This window comes from Helicoverpa zea, chromosome 27, assembly GCF_022581195.2.
Source record: "Helicoverpa zea isolate HzStark_Cry1AcR chromosome 27, ilHelZeax1.1, whole genome shotgun sequence".
Classification (NCBI taxonomy): Eukaryota; Metazoa; Arthropoda; class Insecta; order Lepidoptera; family Noctuidae; genus Helicoverpa; species Helicoverpa zea.
This window is the reverse complement of record NC_061478.1, coordinates 2,522,370-2,531,579: the sequence shown is the minus strand read 5'-3', so window position 1 is coordinate 2,531,579 and position 9,210 is coordinate 2,522,370. Positions and strand designations below refer to the sequence as shown.

The window sequence follows — 9,210 nt, the reverse complement described above, 5'->3', positions numbered from 1 at the left end:
CCAAGTTTTGTCATGTACCAAGGAATGCAATATTTTGCAGTATCTTCAAAAGTGAATTATATTCTCGGATAGCTTTATATTAAATACTTTAATAAAGGTTTACTGCCAGAAAGCAAGTCAATGAGTTATCAAAATGTATTTTACTTTTTGTTAAAAAAAAATTCTGGGTTCTTGTTTATAAAATAAATTATAGTCACTCTAATAGTAATTCACAATGTAGAAATTTACTATTATACTACCTCATCGTTTTAGTTTAATTAGATACATATTTAATATAATTAATTAACTAATTACACAAGTCGATTACAAAGCAATAATTAATTTCTATAGAGTTCTAAAACGTTTCAAAATATAGCAGTTAGCATATTGTCACATTACAAGTTCAGAAAATTCTATATAATAATTTTACTATTACATATAAGAAAATAAAATAAAATCTTGGAATAAATATAACTACAGTGGAAAGGAAGTACAGAATTAGATATTAATGACAGCGCGGATATTTTTGATTTGGTGTTGCCATGCACCAAAAAGCGGGCGTTAAAATAACATTTGACTTGTATTGTCGACATCGTTTGCCATAAACAAAAACATAGAACAAAACATTTGTTGTGACTATAAATTTATTTTGCATTAATTTACTTTTTGCGTTTAGTTGATAAGTTACTCAACTAACCAAGAAAATGTTACTCAAGAAATCATTACAGTAACAATTTATTAGCCATTTTACAATACAATACATATATTTTATCGTTTAACCCCATCGGCACATAAGCGTCTTGACCACGACATCATATATTACACAGTTCGTCGATCAGCAAGCGAGGAGGTCTCCCAAAGCCCTCGCCCCCCCCTCACTGGCCCAGTACACTCCGCCACAGGAGCTCACCAGGCTCCACACGTAGGGAGTGAAGAATTCTTCTGGTCTCTCCTCTTCGACGTAACGGAATTTTAGGTCGGGGAATTTCTGGAAGGTAAGTGGGAGAAATTAGTATTCTACCAAAAACATTCATATAAAAAAAGCGAACTTTACATTTTAAACAGTATCGAGATCTTATAAAAGCTAAGTTTTGTTAAACTTATTTTGTAGTTTAATCAATATTTAGTGACTGTATCAGGATTATCTGCCTAGCCTTTTCCAGTACCAGTGTTTTACAAGGAGCTGCCTATCTGACCTCCTCAGCCCAGTTACCTGGGAAACCCAAAACCCCTTGTTGAGGCTAGTTGTCAAACTTTCTGGCTTCTGACTACCCGGAACTACTGCCCAAGTTGTTCAAATGACAGCCGGTGCCCACCAATAACGTGCGTTTCGAAATACGGAAGAAATTACTAAGATCACAATGTGGTAGATAGGCAAACTGTTAGTTCTTGAACAATTGATTAAAAATTGGTGATTATCAGTAAGATAATAAGATAATTTCACAATTATAAAACATCACATACCTTTAGTCTATCGCTAGACCATTGCTCAGCTCCTTTCTTAATGCACTGCAATACTTCGGTTACGCCCAAGTCACCGCCTGCACCTTCCTGAACGCGTTGCAAACGCGTTGAGAAATAACCTATTACCTGAAAACAAGAATAGATAATTTTGTTTTAGTCTCGTTATAAATAATAATCAGAGATTATATGCAACAGCGCGTTAGTGTACGTTGCAATTATTGCCATATAACATAGTGTTTTTGGTAACACGTTACTTGCTGGTAATATATCAGTGTAGCTAGTAACATTTCATAATGTAGCCTTGTAACATTAAATAATTATGTAGTTAGTTACATAAGTGGATAATGCGTGTAAACAGATTTCTCTTGCGTTATAACAACTTTAAAGTAATTGCCGTAATGTAACAGTTTTGATGGTAATTTTATTACTGTTTCTATAAAACAATGTTGCCAGTACATTTTTCCATAACAAAGTGTTTTTGGTAACATAACAATGTGTTGCCAGAAACAATATAATATTGCCCTAATAGTCTGCATATATAATGTGGCAGCGCTGTCGTATCGTGCCTGCGTGCGCGAGGCACAGCATTTATGCTGAGCGCTGTCCCTTTTTCGCAAGGTGACGCAAATGCAGCTTATTTAAATGTTTATCTGTTTGTATTGTCGTTAGTTTTAATTGTTTTGTTGCTTTTGCGTCGTTTGCGTTAATAAATGGTTTTTCGTTCTTTCTTCTTCTAATATCACATAGTGGTGCAGGTAACATAACAGTGTTTTTAGTAACAAAAAAAAAGTGTTACCATATCAATATTCTGCGCAACTGGATGATGCGTATGCTGTGTGAACAGATGTCGCTTGTGTAGCAAAGCGTAGACTTCATTGCAGTTATTTGTCAACTGGTGAGCGACGCAAGAGTTTATTATCTCTAGTAGCATCGCATCATTGTCGTAAATTAACGTAGTTTTCCATAACAAAACACAGTGCTATCAGTATCATAACATAATGTTACCGAAAACGACACAATGTTGCCAGTAATTTAATTTTGTGTTATCACAGTGCTGCCAGTAACATTATATAGTGTTGCCAGTAACATAACATTGATAGTGCTGAAAGTAACAACATAGTGGCGCAAGTAACATAACAGTTTTTTAGTCATATAAAAATGTTTTACCATATCAATATTCTGCGCAACTGGATGATGCGTATGCTGAGTGAATAGATGTCGCTTGTGCAACAACGCGTACACTACATTGCAGTTATTCGTCAACTGGTGAGCGACGCAAGAGTTTATTATCTCTAGTAGCATCCTTAGGACTTCGTCGAGTACTGATATGTGGTCCATCTGTGAAAAATAAAAACCCAGATACACCAGTACACCAGGAATAAAAAAAATCATTTTCATAAGTTTCACTCTATGGTTATTTATCAATAAGGCGAAAGAAAAAAGAGCTCGTAGCTAACTAACAGCCAGGTTGATTGATAATAAGGTGACCAACTAGGCATGTTAAATTATTGGGTTTCGGCTGTCATTACGGGTGGCTTACTTTACTGGTAGTAATAGTAGCTTGGATAGGTGTTCTTGGCAGTCGTTACAGGAAGTCAGAAGTCAGAAAGACTGACTAGCAATACTGTCAAGGGGTATCTGGTTGCAAAGATAACATTGTTGAGGGGGTCAGATAGGCACATTGGAGGTCGACGGATAAGACTAAACCGAAGATGGGGACTCTAGCTGTGTGATTGCCAAAATGTTAGGATTACATTATACAAACTTACCATTTCCTCTGTCTTCTCTTCTGTGTGATGTGGTAAGTCCACGTTATTTAAATCGCCACCTGAAAAATAAACAACACATATTTAATGATCTACTAGCTGTTATAGTTTTTGATGACACGATGACATTTTTTATGAGCTGATGATGACCATCGGGCTATGAGAGTGAAGGAATAGTGAGTGCACCTGTGTCTGTGCAAATGCTCGTGCACTATAATATGTCCTGCGCAGCTGGCTGATCTCCTTAAATAAGAACAGCCGCCGTGGCCGAAATCGGCCGTGGACGCCATTAATGTGCCATAGACAGACATACATAGCAGTCAAACTTATATTATAACACCCCCCCTATTTGTGTTCGGCGCAGCATGTTTTCTTCTTCCATACTCTTCTATCTGCCGTCATCTCACAAGAAACATTATTTCAAGCCATGTCGACTTTCACACAATGCATCCTTCGTTTCTTTAGTCGTCTGCGTCGGTATAATAATAATAATGATTTACCTTCAACCTCGTTCCAAAGCCTTGCTCTTCTTTTAGTTAAAGTTTCAAACAGCGATATTAACCTTTGGGCCACGTACGGGTGAAGATTCCTGAATTCACCTGAAAAAATAATAATCATAATATAATTTACTAGCTTGATCTCCGCGGTTTGACCCGCGTTCCGGGGAATTACTTCTCGTACTCTGCTTAAAATATCTTAAAATCGAGGCCCGGTGTTCTAGTTATATCTTTACCAAATTTTATCGACATTGGTCAAGCCGTTTCTATTTTAAAAGGGTCAAAGTATAAACTATATCTCTAGCTCTTACTGACCGAGAAAAATTAAGAAACAACTTCGTGCACCCGGGTAAAAGTATCTTAAGATTTTGACTAGGGTTCTTGCTATATCAATGCCAAATTTTACTGAAATTGATCCAGCCGTTTCACTTTAAAAGCGTCAAATTCAAACACATTAATAAAATTACTATCAAGAGTCTCTCTATGTCATGTGCACTCTAAAATGGCTGAACCGTTAAAGATGCAGTATACACAACTCACAGCTCATGTTAGTGATGGCGGCTAGGCAGTTGGGGTGCAGATATTTGTCTCTTACTCGCACCATGTTGTATTGTAACCACCATCAGACCGCCTAGAGATATCTCTAGCTCTTACCGGCCGAGAGATATTGAGAAAATGTAACTAAACTATTCTGCGCACCCGGATAAAAGTATCCTAAAATCTTGCCCGAGGTTCTAGCTATATCCTTACCAAATTTTACCGAATTCGGTCCAGCCGTTTCTCTTAAAAGCGTGAGAATAAAATTACTCTCTAGACTACTAGTGACTTTCTATGATTTTTTCAAGGTTGAATGGCTGAACAGTTAAAGATGCAGTATACACAACTCACAGCTCATGTTAGCGATGGCGGCTAGGCAGTTGGTGTGCAGATATTTGTCTCTGACTCGCACCATGTTGTATTGTAACGCTCGCAATATTACTAGCACCATCAGACCGCCTAGAGATATCTCTGAAATAGCTCTCTCTGTGTACCAGGTTAGGTTTTTTAACATCTGTGGACAAAAATTGAGTAATTAGTATCATCATCGTTAGCCTTTTTATAGTCCCACTGCTGGGCTGCGGCCTCCTCTCACACGGAGAAGGATTGAGCGTTAGTCGCCGTACTTGCTCAATAAAATATTCTGTATGTTTAATCCATTTTAAGATAACTGATAGCTAGATATTCCAGCTAATTTTTGATATGTTTTTTACTCCTTGTATAGTATTGCCAATTGTTGATAGACATAAAATGAAAATATGTGAATTGAAATAGTAATAGTAGGGATAGACAACAACAGAGTATGTCCCAGTGACTGTGTTGATGACATCAGATAGGCAGTCGCTCCTTGTGGCACACTGGTACTCAGCTGAATCCGGTTAGACTGGAAGCCGATCCCAACACAGTTGTGAAAAGGCTACGCAGATTATTATATTATTACATGTGTTTATTTCGGTGTTTCTTGTTATTGTGTCATGTGTATGTAGTCAGATAGGAAATACCGACTTTATCTAGCTTTTAAAAATAATTTAATGCGAAAAAGTATTCTTTTCAACTTACTTGCCATAATATCATCCTCCGAGCCTTTTCCCAAACTATGTTGGGGTCGGCTTCCAGTCTAACCGGATTCAGCTGAGTACCAGTGCTTTACAAGAAGCGACTGCCTATCTGACCTCCTCAACCCAGTTACCCGGGCAACCCGATACCCCTTGGTTAGACTGGTGTCAGACTTACTGGCTTTTGACTTCCCGTAACGACTGCCAAGGATGTTCAATGACAGCCGGGACCTACAGTTTAACGTGCCATCCGAAACACAGTCATTGGTGTCTAAGATATACTTGCCATAATATAATTTATAATAAACTTCTACTTACAATAGTATGAACATTTTTGATAAGTGCATCGTCTTCTGTCAATATAAGCAGAACTATTAGCGACATGTATATGTGATGTGCGTTGTTGTCCGGCGCGTTATATAGCACTTGTAGGATCGGCACTATCTGTAATTAAAAAAAAAAGTATTATTTATTATATTTATAAACTAACTAGCTTTTGCCCGCGACTTCGTTCGCGTGGAATAGTGACTTCCGGCAGATTTTTGGTTTTACCCACATAGTTCCCGATCTCGCGGGATTTTTGAGAAGTTCCCGTTCCCGCAGGATTTTTGGGATAAAAACTATCCTATGTCCTTTCTCGAGTTCCAAACTAAGTCTGTACCAAATTTCATCCAAATCGGTTCAGTACTTTAGGCGTGAAGAAAAGACAGACAGACAGACAGAAAGGCAGACAGACAGACAGACAGAGTTACTTTCGCATTTATAATATTAGTTTGGATTTTAGATTATTTTACATTTAATCGCATGAAACCTCGCATACTTGCAAGTTGTATTGTCGAATCGCCTGAATCTGGAAGAATCACCGATGAATTGGACGATGAAATTTGGAGATTTTAATATAATATGCAATTTCCGCTGCGTATGGGGTAATTATGCTATTACATATGCGAATGCATATAATCGTGTCTGGTACACAAAGTAATCTTTAAAAAGAAGCCAACATACTTGTACGACAAGCTGGACTGGGTTAGAGACGTGCAGCAGAGATATACACGTAGAAGAGAGGCAAATAAGCTAGTGATACCTGTTCACAGAACGGCTCAGTATAAGGGGGGGTTTAAATACTCTGCTACGAAAATATGGAACGACCTACCCCCTCCTTTACGTAGTAGCATGTCCCAGGTAACATTAAAAAAACATCTGACAATATTATTTCTCAATAAACAAAAGTTAGAGTAGCAACCACCTAATGTAATGTCAGTCATACTACCTACCTCTTACAGCGTTCATTGTTCTTGATGTGTGTGTAGTGTTATTTGTTATTTGTGTAGTGCAACTTGGTTTGGATGTGTTAACTTTTTTCTACCTATCTCCTTACCTACCTAAGCTCTCTTACAAACTGTTTTTTTTTTAAGTTTAATTTTTTTTTTATTGTTATATAATTTCGTGTGCGTGTAAAATGTACCGTTTTAATTTCAATGATGAGGGGATATCTGAAAATCAGGGCTGTGCCCAGCACAGCATATACTGAGATATACCCCTTGCCACACTGGTTCTTTTTTTTTTTCTTGTATACCTTGTGTTATTTTTCAATGACTGTATGTGTGGCTAAATAAATGGTTTAAATGGTTTAATCTAGTCAGGTAATCGTATCTAATAATCCGGTTTCTGGAAGTTCTTTCGGGACGTGGGTGAAACCGCGAGAAATATCTTGCAATTTGTTTTTTTTTTTGTGTAGGGTACTCACAAATTATATATTGTAGCGATCCAACAGTGAAAGTGAAGTTTTCAAATTCTTTCACTGTTGGATCCCCGAGTAACACAGGATATATTTTATCCGGGTTCGGGAAGAAGTTCCCACAAGGCGTTAGAATGGTTAAGTACTTAAAGTTATTATTTTTGTTGTCAATATGGTTAATATACAATTTCATATGCAAATACATATAAAGAAATCCAGTAATAATGAACTAAATAAAGTATACTTACCAACTGATCAATCTGCGCCACATTGCTTATATGTCGTTTGTACGTGTTGCACGAGTGTAGCATTAGATATAGGAGTAGTGTGGAGTGCTCGCAGCCCGCTGTCGCGCATAGAGCTTTGTGTAGCTGTAACGATATCATTATTTATGAATTTCAAAACATATTATTTACATTTTAAAATATTAAACATAAAAATAAAATACAAATAAATTATTACTATTACTTTTACATACATAAAATTACTATATTTTTCCTGTCCTATTCCCAATTTTATTTGTGGGCGACACAATATGTATTTTGCTTTTATTTCTCTCTGTCAGATGTTATATGTACTAACATCCCCGAAACCCTTGTCATTCATGTTATCTCTCAGACAATCAATATATTTTATTTTCTTAGACATACATTAATTATTATAATTAGGCCTTGCTCTCCCTATTTGACCTCCTCAATCCAGTTAACCGAAAAACCTTATAACCATTGTTAAGTTAGAGTTTCTTGCTTCTGATTAGACGTAGAGACTGCCAAAGATGTTCAATGGCAGCCGAAACCTACAGTTTAACGTGCTCTGAAACACAGTCATTGGTGTCCAAGATATACCTACTTATAAAGTACATACAAACTCAGAAAAGTTGTTTTGCACTGCAGTGGTATAATAAAATGGCTGATGATGAAGAGAGTTTGTTATGTCATATACTACGGGATTGTTCGCGCGAGTTACCATGGCCCTGGTACATACGCGGCCTATGACGGAACACGACGGTTTTTAGTCAGTAAGAGTCTGTCACTCCCTCACCGCTGCTAACCCACAGCGGGAGGGGTCATTTGATGATTTATGACGTCGTTAAAAAAAGGTAATATACATATACGTAGGTATAAATTACTAGATAAGAAAGACCTGATATACTCACGGCAGCCATGTCGATTCTAGGAGGAGTTAGCTGTGGTCCACCATTTGATTCCCGCTGCGGCGTCGGGGCTGAAGTTTCTGAAAATAGTTAACGTAATCGTGAATGTATAATATATTTATAAGAAACTTACCATTTAAATTATATTATTTATGTCAGACTCAGGCGTGTTTTGTTTTACTCTAAATTTTTTGCAATATTTCTGACTTAGAAAAGTCGCCATATCCTCTCGCTAAATCGTATTATAAAAGCAAAAATAACTCTTTCGCTCTTCCCAGCTTTCTTTCAAAACTACGGAACTGATTTTAATGAATCTTGGTACACAGTTTATCTAGGGCATGAGAGAGTACATAGACTACATTTTATCCGAATGCAAGAACCAATTCCCTCAAAAAGTGGTTGCAGCCGCTGGTATTGTAAAAAATTGCTTTAACCGGGAATCAAACCCACCTGCAGTATCCTCACAGCACAGCAACGCATTTCTATACAAGTTATCATCGTTCATACAATGGTTAGCCAACGTCAACAGAAGGAGACACGACTGGTTAGCTAAAGGGTGCTCCTTTTTGACTCGCTCTTGTAACTCCTGTCTGTCTAGAGGGGGATGAATTCTGATATTCTAAAAATTGCTTTTACCAGGAATAGAACCTACCTGCAGTATCCTCACAGCACAGCAGAGCATTTCTATACAAGTTATCATCGTTCATACAATGGTTAGCCAACGTCAACAGAAGGAGGCACGACTGGTTAGCTACAGGGTGCTCCTTTTTGACTCGCTCTTGTAACTCCTGTCTGTCTAGAGGGGGATGTGTGTAGATTGTTTGTCGGGATGCTGTGTTGAAAGTTATCATGTTCCATAGGCCGGCTGAAAATGAAATAAGTAAATCCTAACTAATATTATAAATGTGAAAGTAACTCTGTCTGTCTTTCTGTCTGTCTGTCTGTCTTTCTGTCTGTCTGTCTGTCTTTTCTTCACGCCTAAACTACTGAACCGATTTGTGTGAAATTTGGTACAGACATA

General features: G+C 37.4%; 1 protein-coding gene across 1 annotated transcript in view; it reads right to left on the bottom strand.

The window, feature by feature from the left end:
• Nucleotides 1–698: 698 nt before the first annotated feature.
• Nucleotides 699–9,210, bottom strand: part of LOC124643304 (dymeclin) — a 68,063-nt gene continuing 59,551 nt past the window's right edge. Inside the window, exons 8-17 of the mRNA XM_047182236.1 lie at nucleotides 8,842–9,054; nucleotides 8,193–8,269; nucleotides 7,285–7,407; nucleotides 5,617–5,742; nucleotides 4,595–4,757; nucleotides 3,710–3,808; nucleotides 3,213–3,271; nucleotides 2,611–2,781; nucleotides 1,444–1,569; nucleotides 699–967 (exon numbers count right to left, since the gene is read on the bottom strand). Coding sequence (XP_047038192.1) covers nucleotides 815–967; nucleotides 1,444–1,569; nucleotides 2,611–2,781; nucleotides 3,213–3,271; nucleotides 3,710–3,808; nucleotides 4,595–4,757; nucleotides 5,617–5,742; nucleotides 7,285–7,407; nucleotides 8,193–8,269; nucleotides 8,842–9,054 — 1,310 coding nt within the window. The 3' untranslated portion in view covers nucleotides 699–814. The remainder of the gene's footprint in view (nucleotides 968–1,443; nucleotides 1,570–2,610; nucleotides 2,782–3,212; nucleotides 3,272–3,709; nucleotides 3,809–4,594; nucleotides 4,758–5,616; nucleotides 5,743–7,284; nucleotides 7,408–8,192; nucleotides 8,270–8,841; nucleotides 9,055–9,210) is intronic.